The 27,347-nt window shown below is 43.3% G+C and overlaps 1 protein-coding gene across 7 annotated transcripts in view; it reads right to left on the reverse strand.

The window, feature by feature from the left end:
* SH3GL3 (SH3 domain containing GRB2 like 3, endophilin A3) overlaps positions 1–27,347 on the reverse strand; it is a 285,361-nt gene that overhangs the window by 142,737 nt on the left and 115,277 nt on the right. For 4 of the 7 annotated variants that reach the window (XR_003429226.1, XM_027089209.1, XM_027089208.1 and 1 more), the window contains exon 1: positions 3,623–5,533. The exons of the other annotated variants lie outside the window; for them this stretch is intronic. Coding sequence is in view for 2 of the 4 variants with exons in the window: in XM_027089208.1 (XP_026945009.1) it covers positions 3,623–3,667 (45 nt within the window). In the remaining 2 variants the exon portion in view is untranslated. Of the gene's footprint in view, positions 1–3,622; positions 5,534–27,347 lie in introns of those variants that run through there. 7 annotated transcript variants of the gene reach the window in all.

A 27,347-nucleotide genomic window follows, 5' to 3' on the forward strand; every position in this document is an offset into this window, starting at 1 on the left:
AGTGGTTAAGAATCCACCTGCCAATGCAGGGGACACGGGTTAGAGCCCTGGTCCGGGAAGATCCCACATGCCGCGGAGCACTGAAGCCCGTGCAGCACAACTACTGAGCCTGCACTCTAGAGCCCATGCGCCACAACTACTGAGCTCGTGTGCCACAACTACTGAAGCTCGAGCACCTACAGCCCATGCTCCACAAGAAGAGAAGCGACCGCAATGAGAAGCCCGCACACTGCAATGAAAAGTAGCCCCCGCTTGCTGCTAGAGAAAGCCCATGTGCAGCAACGAAGACCCAATGCAGCCAAAAATAAATAAATAAAAAAAATTTTATTTAAAAAAAAATACACCATTTAAAAACAAAGAAACCTTTTCAAGAGAAGAAAGGTATTTAATTACGATCTTGGGACACCTGGGTTATAATCCCAAATGCTGAAGGAAAGGATTAATTAAATCTCGTTATTCACTCAACTTGTACCCTTCTCATTTTACTTGATTTCCTCCTCTTTCCTGTTAGTCTCCACATGTTGCCAAAATGATGCAGAATCCCTGGGGTTTACAATTCTTCGTTCTCTGTAAAGTAAGGGGATTTTTTTTTTTTTCCTGCAGAGATAGGTAAGGTATCAAGAAAGAAGGACAGGTAACCAGGAAGTTATAAGCTATTTTACCTTGCCTATCATTGAGAAAAATCATCTCAATTTGTCATGGTACTGGTACCCTTATTTGTAAAAGGTCCACTTTATAATCTTTGTCTTTCTCTGAAATACTTTAAGTGAATCAGAACTGGGATATATTATATAGATACATATATAGATAGATATGTACTTTTTGTGTGTGTGTGTGTGTGGTACGCGGGCCTCTCACTGTTGTGGCCTCTCCCGTTGCGGAGCACAGGCTCCGGACGCGCAGGCTCAGCGGCCATGGCTCACGGGCCCAGCCGCTCCGCGGCATGTGGGATCTTCCCAGACCAGGGCACGAACCCGTGTCCCATGCATCGGCAGGTGGACTCTCAACCACTGCGCCACCAGGGAAGCCCGATATGTATTTTCTTGAGATATAATTTATACCACACAAGTCACAACTTAAAGTATACAATTCAATGGTTTTTAGTATATTCACAAAGTTGTGCAATCATCACCACAATCAATTTTAGAACAGAGACATGGCTTCTAAATCCTCTAATTCATTATACAGAGAGAAAACTAACATCCAGATGGGTTAAGTCACGTTCCCCAGGTCACAGAGCTAGTCAGTGGCAGGGCCAGTCCTGGATCCCTGGGAAGTATTAAGCCATTGACATCATCCAGACTCCCTTTCCCCTGCCTAGGAAAGTTCTTCATGAATTAAAAACTGCTGTGAAAATGTTGTCTGAGAAGAACATCTGGCATTTTTTTTTATTGTGCTCCCTCTTATTATATTAAGCCTGGTCTAATTTCTCCACCAAATCTGTCATATTGCAAGATTTCTGAGAAAGACCCCCAGAACAGATAAAAATGTATCTATTGGGCACTTTGACCACAAAATGAAGCCCAGAGAAAATCTGTGATGTCTTTCTTTTCAGATAAAGTCACAAAGGATTTCAGTTCACACCAAAAAAAGGCTAAATTAGACCTTCTGCTCATTTCTTTTTTAATGGGCTGATTATGGGTAGTTAAACTAAATGACCTCATCACTAGCACATTATTTCACCAATGCCAATAACTTCCTGGGATTTCAACCATTCACTCTGGTTAGTGGTTAGAAACCAATTTCAATCATCCAAGAGCTGTGTCTTGCTCATCTCTGAGATATGCTCCCATGAAGTCCATATCCAAAAAAAGAATATTTTTCAAAAGAGCTTAGTTCCTTGCAAGTGCTAAGTAAGCCAGCAAGTACGCTGACACTGCCCTGACCACAGCTGCACTCGCCTCCAGGCTGCCCACCCCTCAGTACTGAGCTCACAGCAGCACTTGCTGACTGTTCCCACCTTTAAATGCACCCACCTCTCTAGGTTTCCATGACACTCCACTCTCCTGCGTTGTACTAGTTCTCTCTCTCCTTCCTGTGCTCCTCCATCCCAAAAGTTTCACTTATTTAATAAATATTTATTGAGTGGTTACTGTTTATCAAGTCCTGGCCTAAACATTGCCCCTAAATGTTGGTGCTCCCTTCAGTCTATGTGCAGCTCACTGTGCATTTTCTCACTTTTATTTGCACTTACATTTTTAAATCTCCATTTAGGCTGGAAATCCCCCCAAACTCTGTAGTTCCAGTCTTGGCCTCACCCACTGGCTCCCAGGCCAATGACATCTGAATGTCTCACAAACCTCTCAAAGTGCTCAAATCCCACAGTGAATCCACCATCGCCCTGGTCACCTAATTGGCTCCTCAGCCAGGACTCCTTATCACCCCAATAGTACTGTCCACCCCAATAGCACTGTCCACCCAGTGCCCCCAGCTGGAAACTGAGCACCACCCAGTTTCTTCATGGAAGGGATGCAAGTGAGGGAACAGCACTGAGACCGACAGAAGAGAATCCTCCAATTCCAGCTGCATTTCAGGGACCAATTTGTGGAAGAAGCAGGATGAGACCTCATCTGAAATGTGAATTCTGAATCAAATCTGTAGAACAGATCCAGCAGTGCAGGTGTGGGATAGATTTTACAATGTCAGCTCTGCCATAGCTAGAAGAAACTGAAATCTTAGAATACAAATTTGCTTGTCGACACACACACACACACACACACACACACCCCAACTCCATGCCGCCCTGCGGGTTTTCCTGTTTCCTCCGCTTAGAACTCCTATCCTTTCCACCCACACCCCCTACCACAATTCCTCCTCATACTTAATTCACAAATGACGCGACTCTTCCTCCGGGAAGCTCTCCCTGATGCCCCTACTGTATTATCTGGCATCCCCTGTGCGTGGAGGTGTGTCTAACACTATTTGTTTACGTGTCTGTCTCAGTGTCTCCCCACCAGACTGGCGGCTCTTTGCGAGCAGGAGCCTGGCGCCCAACCCCGGGCCGACACCAGGAAGACGGTGGGGAGAGGAAGGACTGCTGTGTAGCGTCCCAGCCCGGGAGCCGGACGCAGTCGGGCGGGGTCCATTTCGAGGCGCGCGCTGGGAGCGCTGCGGGACGCGCTGCGGGGCCCAGCCGAGCGCCAAGTACACAGCATCCCGGGATCCGCCGACGCCCGCGCGGCCGCCCCCAAGCGGCAGGACATGCCCCGCGGGCTCCCAACCAAACGGGAGGGAGGCCCGGCCGGCACCGCACTCTCTGTGGTCCACCTCCCGGCGCGGGTTCAGTAGAGGCACCAAGCGGAGCCTCCAGGCCTCGGGACGCCCACTCTCTCTCCTGTGCCCGAAACCCCGCGGCCCGCCACCTCTGTGCTCTCCTCCGCAGAACCTCTCAGAATTACAGTGGCTCGGGGTGGAGCTGGGGGCCGGGGGCTGGGAAGGAGGAGGCGCCAAGGAGCGGAGGAGAGAGCAGGCGGCCCCTCACTCCACCTCCGCGCCCGCCTAGGCGGGAAGAAATGGAGCCCTAAGAGAGGCCCCTAAGGGCGCCAGAGCCCCAAAGGCCCCGGAGCCTCGAAGGGCCCGCAGCTCCCTAGTCCCCCTCCCTCTCGCCTCTATGCCTCCCTACCTGGCTGGCTTTGTGGAACTGCTTCTTCAGCCCCGCCACCGACATCTCGACGGCGCCCGGCCGGGGCTGGATGGTCTCTGGGCTCTGCCGGGCCACGCGGCCGCGACACGCTTGGGAAGCGGGCGCCGGGGCCGGTCCCCGCGCGGCTGGGCTCCCCGGGCCAGCCTCCCACGGCCACGGCCACAGCCACAGCCGCTGTCACACTCGCACACACGCGCACACGCTGATGGCAACACTGCGTTCCAAAGCCCCTGCGCAGCCCATTGGCCAAGCCGCGGCGGTATGCAAATGAGGCCGCTGGGGCCGCCCACGCTTCATTGTTGCGTGGAGACCCGGGAAGACTGGAGCTGCTGGGAAAATGGGCCTGGGAGGCTGGGCGTGGGGATGTCCTGGGGTCCGGAGAGCAGAGCCACACAGGGCTGCTTGCTGGGCGTTGGACGGGATGCATGTGGCATTACGATTGCCCTGGATGGGGAGAGAGAGATCACCTTTCTATGCTTCTGGGACTTGGTGCGAAACCTGCTTTTGCTCATAGGCAATATCGCCTCCCTCAGGCGCATTTTCGGTAGGTTTCTGGTTTTTAAAAGCGACGCTCCGAAATACGCCTAAGTGGGGAGAAATGGAACGGGACGGAGGACCTGCAGTAGGAGGAATTAGTCTGTGGGCGGCTGGTCTGTCTCTTCTTAACCCCACTCGGTACTCTGCGTACAATCTGGTCCTCTAGGAGCCCAAGAGTTATTGGGTAATTTGTTAAATACCACGCTCGCCTCCACAGAGCGCTGAGCCCACTGTCAACTGTATTAAGAGCAGCTATCTCCAAGGAGCCTTAAACAGCTCGCTCTGTATCCAGGGGAATTCACCGGAGGACGAACCCAGCTCCCTCGGTAACTCCTACCAGTTGTGTCAGTTACAGAGTGTCCTTTTTCAGAGAGACCGGAGCGCCCATGTGCGCGGAGGTCCAGCCAGGGGTCTGGAGCATCCCACTGATCTTCATGTCAGAGCTGTGCCCAACAGGTCAGCATCTAAGCGGAATCTGGCCTCCAAAAGTCCTTAGGGCTCCCGAAAGACCTAGAACCCACTCTTAGCAACGCTTAACACTGAAAGATACAACCCTCTTCCTCCTCCAGTCTTCACCTAAAAGAAAGAAGCTCCTCTCTCTGGACCCTCCACAGATCCCATCTGGGATGACCAAGAGCCCCGGTTTACACCTGTTCCCTGGCGTCCACTCCTGGCATCCTGAATTTCTCCAGGATGAAAGTCACATGGGCTCTCCTTTGCCATTAGCTCCCAACTCCCTTATCCCTGACTTCATCCTAGTGAGGACTGGGCTGGTAACTACATCTCCCTGTGCCTGTTTCCTCACTTTCCTTTTAGAGGGTGCGAACAGGAGCATTCTTCCTCTGATATGGGAGAAAACAAGGAACTTAGTGAAGAAGATAAAGGCGGCCATCCAGAGGATTAATTAGTATGACTTGCATGAGTGCTGTGGGCTTGACTGGCCTACATACAGCTGACATCAGCCACAGATAGGTAACTAGAAGGTATGAGGGTGGTAACAGCTAGGTCCAAATAGCATAGCAAGATGACCTGTCCACACAACAGGCTGAACCCCACTCAACGGCAGGCTCTGCCCCAGAGGAACTGCTACTAAGGCGGGGCGGCTGGGGGCCGGGCCATCTGGAAGGGGCTCACCTGCCTTCTTTCTCTGTGTCCAAGAGTAGTCTAAGTAGAACAGATTTGAAGGGACTTCTCCCTAAATGAGTCTGACTCTGTGCCCTTTGGGAAAGGGGGTGATTTATTTAAAACTTTTTGGCCTTTTTTCCTTGGTTGATAGCATATTCCAATTCAGTTAATTCTGGTAATTTATCTCTTCATTTAATCAAGTATAGAATTATAAGTGTATTCTCATCATTTTTTTAATGTCAGAATCGTTCATGTACGTTTTTCCTTCATAAAAGTATTTGTGATTTTTCTTAATTTTTTCTGTGATAAGACTCAGAGGTTTGCCAATTTTGTTGGTCGTTTAAAACAGTTCTTGGGACTTTCCTGGAGGTTTAGTGGTTAAGACTCTGCGCTTCCACTGCAGGGGGCACAGGTTCCATCCCTGGTCAGGGAACTAAGATCCCGCATGCCACACAGTGCAGCCAAAATAAATAAATAAATAATAAAATTCTTTTTTCAGTTCTTGAGTTTATTCATCATTGCTATAGATTTTTTTTCTCTCATTAATTTCTATCTTTATTATACATTCCTTCCTTCTGTTTTGTTCAGGAGATTGAAGTTATTCACAACAGAAACTGATCCTAAGCTGGAAAAGAATGTATTGGAGAAGGATTATCAGGCAGCCCAGAGGTTCAGGGGACGTAGGGAACCAGGTTGGGGGGGGATGAGCAGGAACTAGGAATCTGAGTGGTCAGATCTCCAGCATGTCCAGGGGCGCTTGTTGGGATGTGCTGGTTCCACCACATGTTCAGGCTGTGGCTACCAGAAAGAAGGCTAAGCTGTTTCTGCTTCTTTCAGGCACTCACTCCAGATTCAAAGTTCCAGGGGGCAGCATCTGATGACTTAAGTCTAGATGTTATGCCCCGGCTCTAGAGTCTAAGACCCACACCATGGTGTATTTCCCCAATATAGGAAGAAGCTTCAGATGCCAGGTAGCCAAAAAAGGTATCTACAAACAACAGCAACACGAATGCCCACGAATGTTTATCTGGGAACTCCTTAATCCTTTCAGTTGAATGTGTTTTATTTATTTTTATACTTTCTTGTTTTATAATCAACACATGTAAAACTATGAATTTTCCTCCTGAGTACGGCTTTGGTTTCACACTTTGTTTTCATTATGTAGTATAGTTCTTCTGATTGTGTTTTAAATAAATTTTTAATTGCAATTATAAAGAGGAAATAACTCTTTGATCCAAATGTTATTCAAGACAATTTTTTAAATCTTTTCTAGGTGGTTTGATTTCTATTATTCATGATATATGAAATTTGAGACTTGTGGTACTATTGTCAAATAACATGTCTTGAAGGTTTTTTTTAACATAGTCTATTATGTTTCATTTTATAAATGTACCACAGAGGTTTGAAATAATGTGTATTCTCAGTTTCTAGGATACAGTTTTTCAGTTCATGGGTAACAGGAGCATGTGTTCTACCAAAGCTCTTAGCTCAGAGGGAGATTTCAAAGACGTGCTAGCTGGAGCCACATTGGCCAGTTCAAGGCTTGCCTTTTACATCACCATCACCCCTCCAGGACCCAAGGGCCCATAGCTCCTCGATCTGTTTAGGGAAGGAGTATACAAATGTCTTGGGCTATCTGACAGAGTTGTCTACATGGTATGAAACCAATGGGAGAGTCCTGAAGCACAAACAAGCATCACCCTAAACTGAAGGATCTTTGGGCACTTGGTGGTCTTCAAGGTAAATGAAAAGAGGGATGCTGTGGTTGTCTCTGGCACTCTGGACAGATGACCCATGTTCTGGCAGAGGCTTGGGTGTTCTCCTATGTTCCTTTCCTTGTAGTCCTTGGCTCTCCCCTCCACTTTCCCTTCCCTGGTCCACAGAGTACTATGCTAATGTGCATTCACATCTGTCTGTCTTGTGGTCGGGCCAGCTTTTGAATCTAGTATTTGCAGCTCTTGTGTCTGGTCCTGGCATGAGTGTCACATTTCTCAGTGTGGGCAGGAGCAGAAGAGCCTTGGGCAGGGGACTGAGGGGGAGAGAAGCCTACTGATTAATGTCTCCGAATATTATCCCATCATGTATCTCATAAGTCAAGTCTTCTGAGCTTATTGTTCAAATGCTCTGTGTCCTGACTTCTTCTACTTCGCTTACCAGAGACTGAGAGAAGTCGTCTACAGTCTCTTGTTACAATTATAATTATGTCTGTTGTGCCTTCATTTGGGAGTTTGCCTTTAAATATTTTAGGGCTGTCATATTTTGCCTGTGTTTGTGACTGCCATATCTTCCTTGTGGATTGGAATTTTATCCATATAAAATAACATATCTGTCCTACAGATATGTTATTTTACTGTTTTACTTTGTCACATGTAATTTTTTTGTATCCCCACATTTTGTTTGTATGTGCTTCATATGACCTAATTGGTCCTTTTCCTCCTGTCTCTTCTTTTTTCCAGCTTTATTGAGATTAATTAACATACGTGTCATATTACATAAGTTTAAGGTGTACTGTGTGATTTGATACACATATATATTGCAAAATGATCACACAGTAAGGTTAGTTAACACCTCCATCCCCTCATTTGTCTTTCTTTTTTCTTTTTCTTTTTTTTTTTTTTTTTTTTGGTGACATGAGAACATTTAAGATCTACTCTCTCAGAAACTTTAAGTATACATCCTTTACTTTTGACCTTTCATTTCGTTTGGCATGTGCTCTTATAAAGAGAATAAAATTTAATTTTGTTTGTGGGCCAAAATATGTTTTAAATGTATTTTCCTAGAGAGATTTAAAGCATTCATATTTATTATGAAAAGGATATATTTGGTCCTAGTTTTGTCATTTTATGGCATGTTATCTGGGGTTTTTCTTCCCCCTTCAAATAGCTCCTTCTATCACTAGTATCTATTTGCTTCAAAGGTTTTCTTTGCTTTTTCTTCCCCTCTACTTTTGTGAGTTATGTACCCAATTTTTACCCACTAGCAGTTATCATTGTTCTATAAAATATTTGACCTTATATTGTCTATCAACATCAATAATTAAACGTTGTAGGGAAGCCATAGCATGATTAGAATGAGCAGCGGCCAGGGCGCATGGACTAGGGCCACCTCGTCACCTCCTTCAACTTAAACCAGATCATGCTCTAGCCCCAGCCAGCTGAAAAGCCTCCAGCAAAGACCAGAGTGGGTCCAGTTTCCTTTGTCTGATACAGAAAAAGAACCAGTTTGAGACTAGGATGCAGGGTGTTGGTTTTAAGCCAGGGAGGCAAAGATGGACAGAAAACAAACAGAAATTTTGAGATAAAAGAAGAGCGAAATTATTTTAAATTCAAAATAAAAGTTTTCACAAGTATATATTTTCCATGATACAATAACACCTAGAATTTGAAACTATCAAAAAGTCAAAAGGAGGAAATTTTACCTTTGGAATCACCATTGAAACAACTGCTCTTAATATTTTTTTTTTACAGCCTTTTTCCCATGCAAAATTTAAACACAGCAGGGTCATGCCTATGCGTACTACTTTATTTTCTTTATTCTCTTAATTACATGAGCATTTTCTATACTGTCTAGTCTTCACACACATTATTTTCATGACAACTTAATAACCAATTATGTAGACATGTCAAATTATATTTGATCATTTTCTATTACTACTCACTTAAAGGATTTTTCCCCAAAATTTTTCATCACTTAAATAACGCTACATTAAACATCTTTTTCCATATTAGGATTTCTTTCTGTATTTAAGAATAGTTCCTTAGAATGGATTCCCAGATGTGAAATTAGTGCATCAAAGACTTGAACAGTTCTAAGTGCAATTGCCATTTATGTAGCGTAGTTATAATTGCTCCCACCCTCCATGGTCATTAGAGGAAAATCTTATAAGAAGGGAGGGGGTGTCAAAGAGACATAGATCTACATCTTCCATTTGCCTTGAATTCCATGACTTTAAGCCTGTGGCCTGATATAAGCTCCAGATTGCAGTTCTTGGCAGTCTTTGGAGAGCTGAGTTCAAATACTGACGTCTTAAATAATCCTAAAATGTTAGTTTAACCATGGCCTCTCAATTTCCAGCTTTACTCTTTTTTTTTTTTTTCTTGAAAAAAACCTCTCACCCAGACTCCTTTCTGGGGAGGCACTCTGGGTTACTCATGCGTGAAAGGGTGGAGCTCTGGCCCATTATGTGGCAGTGGTGCATTATGCCAAGTATTTAGATAGACCAGACCTAGAAGCATTCCTTCCCTCAATTTAAAATCTCCACATACCTGGTTGCGCAGAAAGTTGCGAGCATGGCTATTATTTTGCATTCCTCGTAACTTCACAGGCCTTTTATTTTGCACATCTGGGAAAGATGTGTGCCCATCGATGAGGTAACAGAGCAGACATGATGAATCCCAGATGCTGAACATGGCAATTTGCCTTGAACTTGCAAGATCACAACTGGGAACAAATGTATAGATTTTCTTCACTTATTGTTTTACATGAAGCTGATGGAAAATCAATTGATGGGTTCCAGAAAAGGCCAGAGAAATCTTTCCATTTTAAAATGTAGAGGAAAAACACTGAAGTATTTTTGTGTGTTTAAAAATGAGGATTGGGCAAAGGGCTACAATAAGCACACAGTGAAAGTAAATATAATTAACTGGTGAATTAATGTCTTTCATAGTTATACACAATGCATGACTCCATTGTTCTGTACTCTAAAAATGTTCAGTTAGAATTCTGGGTCATGGTGTAATGCTAATTAGAATTTGTTAATTGCATAGGTGCAGTTTTCATTTTCACATTTTACCCCAGAAGATTTACTTTTAAACAAACGCCAGGGATGAGGAATTAGTGAGTGGTGACCTCATGGCTTTTGTAAACTACTGCTGCCACCTTGTGGTGCTTCTGAGAAGTGGCAGAGGTAAACCTTTAGGAACCGTAAGTTTATCAGACAGTGGTCAGTTGCATGTCATTTACTTATAATTTCAAAGTTTTTTAAGAGCACACTAGCACCTCTAGTCTTGTCACAGAAGCTCATCTGAATGGTGTTGAGTGCAAAATGTTGCTGCAGTTTGGATACCCTGAGATCCTGGATCGCTTCTGGGACTTTGGCTAATCAAGGGTTCTCTTGCAGTTCTTACTGTGTAAGAATCTCAAGAAGAGCTGTTCTGTCACTAAAACTTTAACCAGAGAGGTAGGAGGAGAATAAATAGAGAATGATGGTCATGGTACTAAAGGAGGAATTTCAAGAAAGAGGAAGTGGCCAATAGAGCCAGTGGTTACTAAGCAGCCCCCTGCATCCCAATTCTATCATTATCTATCCCCTTTTCCTCAATTTACTTTTTCCTCTTTACTCTAGATATTTTAATAATACCTAATTTTTAATTTTGTATCATCCAGCTCCACTCCCAGAATGAATAAAAAAGCTCTATGGCCGCACTGTTCAATAGAACTTTCCATGATGATGGAAACGTTCTCTCTCTGTGCTGTCCAATACTGAGAACCACTGGCCAACTGCGGCTATCAATCACTTAAATGGTGGCAACTGTGGCTCCCAATTTCTACTTTATTTGGTTTTAATTAATTAAAACTTAAATAGCCACATGTGGCTAGTGGCTACTGTGTTGCGCAGAGCAGCTCTAGAAGGGTAAGAGACTATTCTACTCTATTTACTGCTGTGCTCCCAATACCAGAAGATGACATGGAGACCTAGAGCCACTCCAGAAACATATTCATTTAGTGAATAAATGACTATGAAGACGCAAAATAGTGTATTAGATTTAGCAAGAAGTTGTGTGTTTGGGGGGCGGGGGTGATTAGGGAGGAGCTGTGGTCAAAGTAGGTGGAGTTGAAAAGCCAAGGAAATGTGAGAGGTTGCTGTTCGTGTTGCATATTCAAGGTGATATGAGCAACGGTCCTGCCATCACATCAAGGTGATGTGAGCAACTGACTCCCATGGAATGGCGAGAGTCAGCTCTGCAGCCAGAGGCTGGACTAAAGGCCAGGAATCCTGCCAGGATGGTCAGCAGAGGGAGGGACCACAAGAAACAGGGTTGTCCCATAGGCACATCTGGGCGGGCATCCACAGCAGTGCTGCCATGGAGGACAGGGAATTCCCACCCGCTGTGGCCTTGTCCTTGAACCTGCAAGTTCCCAGCTCGTTAAGTGGACCATGAGGTTGATAACAATGACCTGACAGGTATGGTAGGACTCAGGGAAGCTTTGTCAAATGCATGAGACAGTCTCATTAGTATCATTATTACACATGGCTTATTCCTCTTCTGGTCACTGCTCAGAGTTGCATAGAAGTCTGTGCGCCCTCACTGGCAGGAGATTCTGGCCCTGGACCCCAGGAGTCCAAGCTTGCACGTATCCTCTACCCGTCTCTACTCCAGGCACCTACTGGGACTAATGCTCTAACTATGTCCCCATTCCCCTTGGGAAAAATGTCAAATTCCTTTTATAACATGTGCCAGATGAAGCACTGAAGGACATTAAGACATGGATTCTCAGGACCTAGAGGTAATAATTATGGAATTGTAGATCACTGAATCATTCTAAGAAAACCCAAAAAGACACAGACATTCAATTTTAAGAAAACAATGCTTGCTGGGCTACTAAAAAGTGTGCTTTTCTCCACCCATTTTCCTATAAGCCCCCATTTTTCAGGGGATAAATCAATCCCCAGTTGAATTCATATCCTCTTTCCACTGCCCTTGTGAGAAGAAACTGGGGTTCCCTTTAAGCGTAGGATTTGATGCATTTACAGATGTAGCAGAAATGCCCTTAGCATCTGGTATTTCAAGAATCTCCCACTTGTTCTGTATGTGCCTCTTGTAATCATACAAGAAAAGTTTACACAGTGTCTGTGTTGATTTGTATTATATTTTTAAAGGTGGTTCATTGCTGTTATGATTACTGTCTATAGGGGGCAGCGAGGGACCTCAAAGTGAAACAGCAGAACTTTACGCATGGTCAAATGTGAGATTCCATAGCTCTCTAGAGCAGTGCTTCTCAATCTTTAATGTCTACATGAATCCCCTGGGTATCTAGTTAGAATGCAGGCTCTGATCCCCTGGGTCTGCAGTAGGCCCCAAGGCCTAAGATTCTGCATATCTAACAAGCTCCCAGGTGATGCCAGTGCCACTGGTCCAGGGACCACATTTTGAGTAGCAAGGCTGTAGATGACAGTCTTATAGAGACCCCAGAGGCAGCTTTTCTTATTTAACACACGCTCATTATATGAATGGTGGGCATGCACCATAAACAGCTCCTTGTGTTTAAGCGAACTGGATGGATGGAAAACAACTGAGTTACAGGTATGTCTTTCCCTTGGCCATGGGGGCAACATTTTCTCGCCTGTGGCTCAGCAACTCTGCTGGTAAACTTCAGAGGCTGGTATTATTTGTCATCACCTTGGCCCAAGTGGGTGTTGGATTCTGAAACTGATTTTGTCCAAACAGTAGAATGTACCCTCACCCCTGAAGCATGGAACCAGTGGCCTGCAACCACCTTCTGTGGCCTGGGCCATATCAGGCCCCTGGATGTGCAAAGGGAAGAAAGTCACAGTGTATATGGTACATGCCCCTGTGCACTCTCACGGCAAGACTGTGAGATATGTACAGTCTCTCATTCAAAGCTCAGAGAGACAACGCGTCCCCAGCAAGAGGTGATTGATCCATCTCTCAAACTCAGGCCTCGGAAGTCCACCCACTGGCCTGGAGAGAATCACTTTAATGTGTATAAATACTCCTTGCCCTAAAGTCCACTTCAGTAAAGTTCATTCCGTTAACACACAAGTATTGAGCACTTGCTATGCACCTGGCCTTGTGCTGGGGGCTGGACCAGCAGAGATGAATCCATTTGTCCTGTAGGAGCAGACGTTTGAAACTTGTGAGTAGGTTTCCAAGGAGAGTCTCATGCAGCCTTAGGAGAAGCTGGAGTCGAGTGAGCTGACCGGTGTCTGTCCCTACCACTGGCCCCTCAAGGTGCTTTTCCCTGACCAGGGCAGTCATATGGTATATTACATAGAGGCTGGATTCTTCTGTGCCCTAACATGACCCTTATTTCTATAGTAAGCTGTGACTTTATTCTCCTCCCAACCAGACTCTGAACTGGAAAACACAGCTTAGTAAGCATGTATTGTACTGGTTAGCACCATTCCATTCTCCTGACTTTTCCTTCCTCCCAACCCTTACGCACCCTCTGCCCACCCAGGTCGGGGAACAACAGAGCTGATGCAGCCGAAGTGACGGAGGACCATCAGGGGTACTGACACACACGCTGCCCCCCATCCTCTTCGTGGTCTGGAAGCTTACCTCAAGCAAGCTGCTGGAAGATGAAGCTTTGTCTGGCCCATCTCTGTACAGGCGTGCCTGCGCGCGCGCACACACACACACACACACACACACACACACACACACACACTGACTAGTACAGAACCTAATGAACTCTGTCACCCCACAAAATTTGAGAAGTAAATGAGTGACTTAAGATCTCGCCCGTGGGTTGGCAGATCATGAATGGGTTGACGTTTAAGTTCATTAATTTTAGGCAAAACTGACCAAAGCTGTTAGAAGTGAGGATCCTGGTAACCTGTGGGAGGGGCAGTCAGGGCTGGAAGGGGTCCCAGGGAGGCTTCTGGGGGCTACTTATGTTCCATTTCTCAGACTGGGTGCAGGGTACGTGAGAGGGTTCACTTTGCTGAAATACATTAAGCTGTACTCGTAAAGTATGTGCACTCCTCTAGATGCACACACAAAAATACACGAAGTTCATAACTTTGAAAGATTTTCACTACACAGAACAGCCATTTTAAAAACAGGAATTAAATCATAATGCTTAAATCAGTGACAATGAACAAATGCCCTGAAGTTTCTCCTTTGCAGATCCATTGCTTCTTAAAAACAAAACAAATCACCAATTACCTAATCTTGGCCACCCCCATGCAATACATTTAAGGCTAGAAACTTCAAAAATAGCCCATCTCTTCTCTGTTTTCCATTCTGCTTTTGCTCTCCCCCCACTGATGCTTGTTGAACGACCTCACCTGATTTTTATATAGAAAATTGAGTCCATCTGGTGTTAGCTCCCTCCTGCCCACTTGAATGTGATCCTGGGAACCCACGTTTTCCTCCCCTGCTTCCCTCTGATGGTGAGGGAAAGGAGCCCCACCTCCTGTTCACCTCTCTGCAGCTCACTCCCCAGGAGTCTGGCCCTGACACACACCTCCAGGAGGGGGGCATCCCCTCCTCACAGGCAGCAAATGCTGGATGTTCCAGACTTGGCCCCAGCCCATTTGCAAGGTCTTCAGTTTCAGGAAAAGAGCCCGAGCTGCTTCCCCACCCCCCGAGGACACTGGTAGAATCATCCCCTGAGATCTGAGTTTACCTTTTATACAATCTTGACCCTTTGACTTTTGTTTTATATTTCCTGACTTCCAGACATATGCGGGGCCTAATTTTAAGTGGCTTTGGAAGTTTAGATGTTCAGGCTTTTGCAAATAATTTAATTTCAGGCCTGAAATGCTCAAGTTTCTCTGAAAACCTAGAACCTTTTAAAGTCTTTAAACTGGGTGCTTCAGCTGTACAGTCTGAGAGTTGGAGGCCCAGGCCTGGTCTTTCTGTCCTCCATAAAACCCAGCTAAAGTGTCTAGCAGGGAAGTACCAGGTGCCACCCAATCTGGGTTTAACCTGCTGGAGGGCTCTGGAGAAGCCCAATTTGCCTAAAAGCTAAAATATCCATTCCCTTAATGATACATTTCCCCCAAATTCATAGTTGTATGATCTATTTTAGTTCACATATGATAAAGTAGTCTCTAGCCCCTACAGCATCCATGCATTCCCATGGGCACCCAACCTGGGGAGTGGAGTGTAAGCTTGCTTCCTCAACTGGACATCTTCTTCAGGACACAACCTGCACAACTGCCCATGGCACCCCTGTCCACTCTTTTGGAGATATTTTAGGTAAATTTTGATATCTTTCTGCTTCCTCTACTTTTGATCATATCAGTAACTATTTTTTAGCCACTCCTTCTAAGGATACTTCAACTTTATTTTCATGTTTATAGTACATATTTAACAAATGCCCAGAATTTATACCCAAGGTATCAGATTTATCTCTTTGAAGTGTCTTAGTTCCACTTTACTCTTTAAAAATGTGTTTTACAGAACTTGGTACACCATAGGGAATTATTAATCAAATTATGTAACATATAGAAGGTTTATGCCAAATTAGTGAGGCCTGCCCAGATGGTTAGAATGAAGAGGCAAGAGATATAACATCAGTGTACTCAGCTCCACTGCACTTTGTTTTTAAAGCTATATAAATAAATAAAAGGATTAGGCATCACAAAATACTAATTAATATTAATAGTACAACATATTTAAAATATATTTGTGGTTTTTCTCTCCTCCACTCTTTTCCTAGAGCCCATGCCTTGCAAGGTCAAGATAATTGAAAAGCATGCTCATAACATAACCCGAGTCTGGGAAGAAGGTAGACACTCTTTTTTTTTTAACATCTTTATTGGAGTATAGTTGCTTTACAATGTTGTGTTAGTTTCTGCTGTATAACAACATGAATCAGCTATATGTATACGTATATCCCCATATCCTCTCTCTCTTGCGTCTCCCTCCCACCCTCCCATCCCACCCCTCTAGGTGGTCACAAAGCACCGAGCTGATCTCCCTGTGCTATGCAGCTGCTTCCCACTAGCTATCTATTTTACATTTGGTAGTGTATATATGTCCATGCCACTCTCTCACTTCGTCCTAGCTTACCCTTCCGCCTCCCCATGTCCTCAAGTTCATTCTCTACGTCTGTGTCTTTACTCCTGTCCTGCCCCTAGGTCCTTCAGAACCTTTTTTTTTTTTTTTAGATTCCATATATATATGTGTTAGCATACGGTATTTGTTTTTCTCCTTCAAGGCAGACACTCTTCAGGATAATAAAATACAGGAGATATGCCAGCAGCACAAGATATCTGATATATTTTAGATAATCCACCTGGAGACCAGATGACCATAATGGCCTTTCTCCATCCAACCAGCAGGATGTGAGACTCCCTCCACCCTGTCTGCAGCAATGGGCAAAAGAGAGAAATCCACTCCAAAGGACTAATCCACAGACTGACAATGCACACCCAAGGTCACGGCCAAAAGCAGCCATTTTAGGGAGAATATGAGGAATAAAAGGACTGGGGATGGCAAGGAAGAGTTCCAAGGGAAACTGTTTCCGCTCATGCGCTGAGTAGTTATTACAGACTGAGGTCAAGCATGGAAGATATACTGAGAAGACAAATAAACATGATTGTCCATAAAGGTCCCTTAAAACTCTATGGCCTACTGCTCCTAAATGGTACATGGGCATGAACTGGGTAGACGAATCCCTACCACCCCTTTTTACTCCAAACAGATTGATTCTATCACTAGAACATAAGTTAAGAATTGACTGAAGGAGGTTTTCAGCTAAACAAAGCAGACATAACACATGTTTATCTCCACCTCTTCCCAAAATCACACAGAAGGACACTAAAAGAATTAGAAAGAGAACAAGAGAAGAGATGACAGACTAGAGATGTCAACCAAATTTGGGGAAATTGAAAACAGTTGAATAAATGGTGCTGCCTTAGCTGAGCTCTGAGAACAAAAATCTGACTGCCTGCAGAGGAGATGAAACTGGTGAAAAACTGATTCCCAGTACAGAAGCCTGGAAAGTTTCAGAAATCAAGGCACAGGCACCTTCAAAGAGAAAGAATAGGGGGGGTTTGGCAGTGCAGGGCGGAAAGCAGAACTGGTTTAAACCTCTAAAAAGGAGGAGCTGGGCCCCCAGATTCCAAGCCCAGGCCACAAAGCCACGGGAATGACCCTGCCTCTCTTTGCAGAAAACAGGAAACTCATCCTCCAGAGAGGCTGGACCAGAGAAACACTGGGAATGGAGAAGTAAAAGTGGGTGAGGCCCTCCCTCCCCCACCCCACCCCCACTCAGTTCTGAGAATGCTGGCTCCAGGAGGGCTGTCTCTAAGGGAAAACCATGGAACTGATAGATTAGTTGGTGTGTTTGACTGCACAGGAAGACTGTTAGAGTTCTTTTAGAATGTTTGGGGCTGAATCAATGATAAATAAGTGCTATAAAACTAAGTGAACAAAAAATAAGGCAATCATTTAAAATGATATAATAAGGGAAATAAAATCATAATACAGGGACTTTCCTGGTGGTCCAGTGGGTAAGACTCTGTGCTCCCAATGCAGGGGGCCTGGGTTCAATCCCTGGTTGGGGAACTAGATCCCACATGCATGCTGCAACTAAGAGTTTGCATGCTGCAACTAAGAAGGCTGCATGCTGCATCTAAGAAGCCTTCATGCCGCAGCTACAGCAGCCCACAGGCCGCAACGAAGATCCCGCGTGCCACAACTAAGACCCGGCACAGCCAAAATAAATAAATAAATATTTTTTAAAAATCATAGTAGTGGTATTATGATACCAGTCCATGGTATAGCTGTGAACAATATTTGCATAATTATAATAATGACAATACAAAAGATTAATTTGACATAAAACTATATAAATTGGGAAGATGGGGAGGGGCATGTATGGTGGTTTAGGAAACATAATAGTATTTTAACAGTAGGAAGTCAATAGATGACTTCTAAAATTTAAAAAATCACAACTAGTAATATAAGCATGTTGTATAGAAATAACAAAGTTTAAAAAGAGAGAAAGAGAAGAAAAGGCTGAAAGATTTAAAAGCATGTATTCTGAGTGGTGGAGATGGGGAGCAAAAACTGAGGTACAGGAAGCCTGGGGTAAAGGACTGCTTCCTTTCCTGTAAGGCAGGGACTATCATTTGACTTCTAAAATTATGTACACGTACTGCTTTAGTAAGAATTAAATTACATTTCTAAAAGGAATTTGTTGGACATTCTTTAGAATTAGGTGTGCATGTGCTCTGGGTTGAGAGGGAATTAGACCACCCCTTTGCTCCCCTAATCACCAGCAGATGTGTGGATTTCTTCAGAGTCTGAGAGAGGGATGATAAGAGACCACAACATGGACAGCAGCCTAGCAGCTGACCAGTGAGGCTGATTTGCTTTATGGGCTGCTTCATTCTTCCCTCCAACCTAAAGGCCATAGATGTCTGGGATTACGGAACTGTGGTGCAGTGCCTCCTATGCCCATTTGAATTCCATAAAACTTAGTCAAGAGGTTCCTGCTTTGGCAGCTGAACAATGGTTTCCAGGGGTATAAGTATCCCCAGCACAAATGGTAATGTTGCTTGGAGGGGAAAAGAGATTTACATAGAAGCAACAATGATATCTGTGCTAGAGCTATTGGAAAGGCACCCAATTTGGAATGGATGTGTCAAATGAGGACTGGGATCACACCTTATTTTGCAACATAGAAGACACTTCCTATTCAGGCCTCCCAGAGGAGATGCTAGGGGAGGTGGCCTAGAAACTAGTGTGTACACCTTCATTGTATGGTGCAATTAGAGGGACGGCGAATTCATGGAAAAAATGGAGCTGGTCTTCCACATGTGCTGGTGCAGTGACTAGGCAGGCTTCTGGGGGGCTTAATTAGTGTGTGCATGGTATAGTTTTTCATCCTTTAGTTTTAACCCATGTATGTCTTTATTTTAAAGCAGGTTTCTTTTTTTTTTTTTTTTTTTTGTGGTATGCAGACCTCTCACTGTTGTGGCCTCTCCCACTGCGGAGCACAGGCTCCAGACGCGCAGGCTCAGCGGCCATGGCTCACGGGCCCAGCCCCTCCGCGGCATGTGGGATCCTCCCAGACCGGGGCACGAACCTGTGTCCCCTGTATCGGCAGGCGGATTCTCAACCACTGCGCCACCAGGGAAGCCCTAAAGCAGGTTTCTTGTAGATAGCATATAGTTGTTGTTTTTTTTCATTCAAGCTGACAATCTCTGTCTTTTAATTGGAATGTTTAAACCATTACATTTAATGTAATCATTAATATGGTTGGGTTTATATCTACCATCTTGCTATTTGTTTTCTATTTCTCCCATCTGTTCTTTGTTCCCCTTTTCCATTTTTCCTATTTTCTTTTGTGTTAATTAGGTACTTTGGGGCATTCCATTTTGTTTCCACTATTGTCTTTAACTATAGCCCTTTGTTGTATTTTTTTTAGTAGTTGCTTTTGGGTTATAACATTCACCTCTAACATGATAGTCTACCTACAAATAAAATTATACTATTTTACTTATTATACATATTATACATGAAGCTTAAAAGAGTACACTTCTATTTCCCCCTCCTATCCTTTGTGTTATTTTTATCATACTTTTAAATTCTACGTATGTTATAAATACCGCAATACATTATTATTGTATTTACTTTAAAAGGTCAATCATCTTTAAAACAAAATTTCAAATTAAAAAATGTATTTTATGTTTACTCACATATTTAACATTTCTAGGGCTCTTCTTTCTTTTGTATAGATCTCAGTACCAATTTGGTGTCATTTTCCTTCTGCCTAAATAACTTCCTTTTTTTGCTCAGATCTACTGGCAGTGAATATCTCAGCTTTTTTGTGTAGAAAAGTTCTTATTCCACTTTCATTTGAAAGATATTTTCAAAGATATTTTTGAAAGATATTTTCACTAGGTATAAAATTCTAGGTTTACAGTTTTCTTTCAGTGCTTTAAAGATGCCATTCCATTGTCTTCTGGCTTGCATCTCTTCTGACCAGTAGTCTACAATATTTCTCTTTGTTCATTTGTTTGCACCGTTCCTTTAATTTCTAACTGTCTTGTGAAGTTTTTTTCTCTGTATCTCTTATTTTCAGCAATTTGATTTTGATGTTCCTTACTGTGGTTTTCTCTGTTTGTTCTACTTGGGGTTTGCTAAGAGTATTAGTCAGCTTGGACTTCTATAACAAAATACTATAGACTGGATGGCTTCAACAACAGACATTTATTTCTCACAGTTCTAGCGACTGGGAAGTCCAAGATCAAGGTGCTGGCAGATTCGGTTCCTGGGGAGAGCCTTCTTCCTGGTTGCAAGAGGCTGCCATTCTCACATGGCAGAGAGGGAGAGAGCTCTGATCTCTCTTCCTCTTTGTATAATGGCACTAATCTCATCATGAGGGACTCCCACATTCATAACCTAATCTAAACTGAATTACCTCCAAAGGCCCCACCTCCAAATGCCATCACGTTGGGGGTTAAGGCTTCAGCATGTGAATCTGAGCGGGGTACACAAACATTCAGTCAATAACAATGAGCTTCTTGGATGTGTGAGTTTATATATTTAAACAAATTTGGAAAACTTTTGGCTATTTTTTCTTGAAAAATTTTTATTGCCTTCCCCTTTTCTGGAACTCCAATCACACATTCCTCAGGCTTTTTCTCAATCCAGCTCTACCTAATCAGCCTTCTAACTAGAGTGATTTATTTTTTTTCTTAGAATCATTTAGTGAGTTTCTACACTATTATTTGTCAATATAATGGTGAATTTTTTATTTTTATTTCTTTTTAAAAATATTCTAATGAGACATAACTGACAAATAAAATTGTAAGATTACTTAAAGCGTACTATGTGATGATTTGATATACATATATATTGTGAAAGGATCCTCCCCATTGAGTTAATTAACACATCTATCCATCACCTCACACATTTACCTTTTTTTTTTTTGATGAGAACATTTAGGTTCTATTTTCTTAGCAAATTTCATTTATACAATACAGTGTCCTAACCTATAGTCATCATGACATATATACATTAAATCCTCAAACCTTATTCATCTTATAACTGAAAGTTTATGCCCTTTTACCAACCTCTCTCTATTCCTCCCAACCCTTGCAACCATTTTTCTGCTCTGTTTCCATGAGTTAAACTTTTTTCCCAGAGTCCACATACAAGTAATGCCATGCAGTATTTATCTTTCTTCGTCTGACTAATTTCACTCAGCATAATGCCCTCCAAGTTTGTCCATGTTGTCACAAATGACAGGATTTCCTTCCTTTTTAAGCATAAGTGATAGTTACATGTGTACACACACACACACACACACACACACACACACACATAATATTAATTCTTCCAATCCATGAGCACAGAGTATCTTCCCAATTATTTGTCTTTTGAATTCTTTCATCAATGTCTCACAATTCTCAGTGTAGAGAATTAATATTGTTTAAGTGTCCATACAACCCAAAGTGCCCAAAATGTTCCACAGATTCAATGCAATCCCTATCAAAATCCCAATGACATTTTTCACAAAACTAGAAAAAAAAATCCTGAAATGTGTAAGTACCCACAAAAGACCCCAAATAGCCAAAGCATCTTTAGAAAGAAAAACAAAACTGGGAGCATCACACCTCCTAATTTCAAACTATATTACAAAGCTACAGTAATCAAAACCATATGGTATTGGCAAACAAACAAAAAAGACACATAGATCAATGGAACAGAATAGAGAGTCAGAAATAAACCCACACCTATATGGTCAATTAATTTATGACAAAAGAGCCAAGAATATAGAATGGGGAAAGGATAGTCTCTTCAATAAGTTGTTCTGGGAAAACTGGATATCCACATGCAAAAAAATGAAGATCTCTATCTTATACCATACATAAAAATCAACTCAAATGGATTTAAGACTTGAACATAAGACCTAAAACAATAATAAAACAATAAAACTCCTAGAAGAAAACAGGCGGTAAGCTCCTTGACATCAATCTAGACAATGATTTTTGTTTTTTTGGACTTAACACCTAAAGCAAAGGCAACAAAATCAAAAATAAACAAGTGGGGCTACAAACGAAAAAGCTTCTGCAGAGCAAAGGAAACCATCAACAACCTATAGAAGACAACCTATAGAATGGGAGAAGATATTTGCAAAGCACATATCCAATAAGAGATTAATATCCAAAATATACAAGGAACTAAAACAATTCAATAGTAAAAACAAAAACAAATAACCCAATCAAAAAAATGGGCAGAGGAACTGCGTAGACACTTTTCCAAAGAAGACATTCAAACAGCCAACAGATACATGAAATGCAAATCAAAACCACAATGAAATATCACCTCACACCTGTTAGGGTGTCTATTATCAAAAGACAAGAGAAAACAAACGCTGGTGAGGATGTGGAGAATATGGAACACTTGTACACAGTTGGTGGAAACATAAAGTGGTGCAGCCACTATGGAAAACAGTATAGAAGTTCCTCAAGGAATTAAAGATAGAACTACCATATGATCCAGCAATCCCACTTCTCAGTAGACGCCAAAGGAAATTAAATCATTATCTTGAAGAGATATCTGAACTCTCACAACAGCCAAGATATGGAAACAACCCAAGTATCCATCAACAGATGAATAGATTTAAAAATGTGTGGTATATACAGTTGGCTCTCCGTATCTGCAGGTTCTGCATCTGCCATACAGAGGGTCAACTGTACTATGACTTTTTATATAAGGGACTTGAGCATCTGGATTTTGATATCTGCAGGGAGTCCCATGGATACTGAGGGACAACTGTACATTCAATGGAAATTATTCATCCGTGAGAAAGAAGGAAATCCTGCCATTTGTAACAGCATGGATGGACCTTGAGGGCATTATGCTAAGTGAAATAAGTCAGACAGAGAAAGACAAATGCTGTATGATATCACTTATATTTAGAATCTAAAAAACACTGAACTCACAGAAACAGAGTAGGAAAGTGGTTACTAGGGACTGGGGGTAGAGGAAATGAGAGAGATATTGGTCAATAAGTACAAACTTCCAGTTATAAAATGACTAAGTTCTGGGGAATCTAATGTACAACATGGTGATTATAGTTAATAATACTGTATTATACACTAAAGTTGCTAAGAGAGTAGATCTTAAATGTCCTCACCACAAAAAAAGTAATGGTAATTATGTGATGTGATGAAAAGTTAGTTAACACTATGACAGTAATCATTTTGCAATATATATTGAATATATGTATCAAATCAACATTTTGTACACCTTAAACTTACACAATGTTATATGTCAGTTATATCTCAATAAAGCTTGAAAAAAATAAAATAAGAAGAAAAGGAAATAGATCACAGAAAGAGAAAGCTGAAAAGAAGGCTCAGGACCAGATTGAGGGTTCTGTAATCCCTCAACTTTAGTGAATTGTTCATGCTAATACAATTGCACCTAATGTAACCTAATCTGGGTGAACCCCACAGTACAGATTCTTTAGTACGTACTGCTTAGATAGGAGATTTGATCCATGGGGAAAAGCCAGCGAAGTAGAAATTGGAATTAGGCTCTTAACTGAGGAAATGAAAGTCTGGATGATCATTGAAATACCACTGGAGAAAGCTCTTCTGATTAAAACTACAGTGCTGGGCCAGCCACTCACATGGTTGGTTGTGTGGACTATTCCCTCGGACTTAGATCACACAGGGCTGTGAGCAGATGACTATGGGGGAGGGGCACTGACCCATGTGCCTCTGAGGACCCAAGACTGTGATGTCCCAAATGAAGAGTGAATGGAGCAGGGGTGCTGGTTGAATGCTCCTCTCTCACATGTATAACAGTTGCTAGTAGTCTGAGACAAATGATGTAGACACCCAAATTTTAGGATGGAATGGAAAATGTGGCACCTAGAAACGATTATAGTTGTTCTCAGAGATGGCACTGTTCTTTCCCCCACACCGTGTCAATTTCCTCTTGCCTCAGGAATTCCTGAAGCCCTACTTTTCCCATTTCAAGTGTTTTCTGCCATCTCCCTAAGAGTGATTTGGGCAGTGAAGACACATGGCCAATTGCCTTTCTATTAGGGATGCTCAATGTGCAGACATGAACATGCTGAAAATACCCAAATTCATGAAACCAAATTAGTGTGATCCCTGAGGAACACACGTGATCACCTTGCACGTTTGGGGAGATCATCCATTTCCTTCTGCGAGTTTCTCTGCCTCCCTGCTCAGCCCCCAGTAGTTTCTCAGGGTAACTTAGAGGACCCTGTTTGGTCTGCACAATCTAGAAGAATTTTGTTGACCATGGTTTGGGCAGCAATGTCCCAGCACGAGTTCAAGTTCTCCAAAAGGGTAACTTTCACAAAGTTTTATTAGCTAAACCCTTGCCCAATATGAAGTTTGCTCCCAATCCCCATACTTTTTCTAAATCCCTTAACAGCGAACCAGATCCCATGAGCTGAACAACAAGCTAGGAGTGTTTAATTCACTTTGTTTTCTCCCTTAACATTCCATGGCTGGTGTACCATCAGACTCCCTGCAACATTTTGTTCTACCTACAATGTACAACCTGATAGGGTCTGGAAAATTCAGATGGGGTGAGGAGGATTCAGACAAATCAGATTAACTGGGCAGGGAAGAGTCACTCTGTGAGCAACAACCATTGGCTTCCAGAGAATACCAGACCTCTCTAGAGAAAGGGAAAGGTCAGGTTCATATATTTCCTATCTTTCATATTGTAGTGCCTGGTACAATTCGCTCCAATAGGGAGTATTCTCCTTTTAAGGCCCCTCAAGATACCCTGTACCAGGTGGATGCTGGTGTCTTAGTGTCATCTTCATGGTTCACATATCCATGGAAAGCTGGTTAGATAAGAGAGAAGACCCATTTTTCCAAACTTCAAGTATGTCATTCCTGCAGTAGATCCAAGATCTGAGGGACAGAGATTAGATTAGCATTCCAGGCAGAAATAAGAGCATAAGCAAAGGCCCTGTGGCAGGAGAGGGCACAGACCGGAAAGAAAATCAGGGTGCTGGACCGCCAAGGCAGAGGAAGTATGGGGTGGAAGAGGCTGGGGCAGTAGTTAGAATCAGACTACACAGGGCCTTGTAGGTCCTGTTAAAGATCTGGGTCTGAATCCTAAAAATAATGAGAAATTATTGAAATTTTAATAAAGCAGGAAGCAGATGAGTGGCCTGATCACATTGGCTGCATCTGTGGAGGAGCTCTGGCGTGGAGAACAGATTGGAGGGGCACTGGTGTGGAAGCAGCATTTCAGACATGAGGCGCTGGCCGGTTGAACCACGGTGGTTCGGGGAAGCAGAAAGGAGTGAACAGATTCCAGCGACATCCTCGGGCAAAAGGGACAAGACTTGGTGACGGACCAAATGCGGGGAAGGAGGTGTCAGCAATGACCTTCCTGCCTTGGAAGTGCCAAGAGCTCAGCTCAGCTTTCCTCCTTCTCTGCTGCCTCTTCTGGAACAGGCAGACGCCCCAGGGAAAAGCAGCGTCAAATGCTAAGTTGATCTTTTAGGTTTTCCTTTGCCTCCCGGATCTTAGCACTGTCCTTTTTCACTGCTTATTTTGGGTCTCTGAGGCCTCAGAAAGACTTTATATTTTGTCCTGTTTTTCTAGCTGTTCTCTGAGGGAGGCTTGGCCTGTCACTAGCTGAAATGGAAGAAACAGTCTCCAGTCGACCTCAGAGACTCTGATCTCTGCCCCGCCCCGTCCTGATCCCTCACAGGGTCACTGAGCTCTTGCAGTTGGGAGACCCAAGTTCTGGCCCAGACTCTACCACTGACTTTCCCTGTGACCTTGGACATGCCCCTTCCCACTCTGGGCCCCACTTTTCTCATGTGGTGTCTACCTCACATGCTTGTGGTGTGAGGTAGAATGTAAGTATATCAGGATGTTTGTTCAAGGTGATGTGACTTGTGGTCACATCACCTGACCCACCTGACAGCCATGTCCTGTAGTTTCTGCCACCAACTATGACCTTGGGCACCCAGGCAGATCAGCAGTCACTCTGCACAGTCTGATGTCCCTGGGGTCCCTCCCAACTTCACAGCAGCTAGCCTAGTTTTGCAGGGCCTGAAGCTTATGTAATTTGGTAGACCCTCTTAAAAAAGAATACCATAGAACAAACACAAAATCAGTTATAAGTGAATATATTTTTTAGAGTGGAAAAAGAAATGTTAATGAACTCAAATTTAAGAGCTAATAAACACCTATATTAGTCAGGGTCCAGGCTGGAGGCAGAATCCACAAAGTAACTGGAATGTAAGAAATGTTTAATACAAAGAATTATTCATTGGTTAAAAAAAAAAAAAGATTTATTGGTAACAGTGGATTAACTTAAAGGGTAAACAGAACTCTAGAGGATATAGGACTAGTAGATAAACGGAGCAACCATAAACTATAGGACTGAAAGTACCCAAGGAAGGAACAAATTTGGAAGAGCTCCCCACCCTCCCATCCCCCAGGGCTGAGATTCAGACCTTGATGGAGAGGGTATGGCTGTGGCCCAGTGGACGTGCAGAAGTTCGCTGAGGTGTCTCAGGCCAGGTCTGACAAGCAGTAAGCCACCTGCTAGGCTGTGGACTAGACTTACTCAGGAGCTCCCTTCTGGGGTGCAAGCGGAACTTGCTGAAAAGCTTCTGCAGGGGAAACACACTGGAAAGTTGCCCATCAGGCGAGATTTGTTGGCAATCCTCCAGCTGGGTGCCTGGGAGATGTGCCAGGAGCTGGCTGTGGTGCTGGCAGTAACTGCTGGAACCACCCGTTGGGGTGGCCCTGAAACTTGCATGGGGATAAGCACCATGGGGTGTGGCCAAAAGCCCCAGAAGCCAGAAGAGAAGCAGGAAAATCCAGAAGAAAGAAGAGAAGCGTCTTTGTCCTCCAGCGTCCCTTCAAAGCACCCTCCTCCGGCAAAGCTTGATATGATGCCAGCAGGCAGTGGGGAAATGGTTACATGGCTCACCCCAGTATCACAAAGCGGAGCAAAGAAGGGTGGGTAGGAACTGAGAAGCCATAAAGTGATGGCTGGCACAATCCAGGAAAATTACCTATTTCATCACCATCATCATCACCCATTAATTGCTCGACATAACCTTATTATACATTTTTCTTACCCTTTCTGGCTTCATACGTTTGACTTTGAATGCTTGCTCATATGACACTTATTTTGTGACACTGTTTTCTATAGCAAGACTAGAAAAGTAATCCAGTATTTCTTCTAGCATGCTCGATGGAAATCTATTTTTTTAGTATTGATAGTTCAGAAATAGTAGCCTCCACCTTCAAAGGCTTTTGTTAATGTCCCTTCTGTAACTGCACTGCTGGTCTCTTCAATAG

The sequence above is a fragment of the Aethalodelphis obliquidens genome, unplaced genomic scaffold (genome assembly GCF_003676395.1).
Source record: "Aethalodelphis obliquidens isolate GAN/ISIS:26980383/991018 unplaced genomic scaffold, ASM367639v1 scaffold65, whole genome shotgun sequence".
In the NCBI taxonomy this organism is placed as follows: Eukaryota; Metazoa; Chordata; class Mammalia; order Artiodactyla; family Delphinidae; genus Aethalodelphis; species Aethalodelphis obliquidens.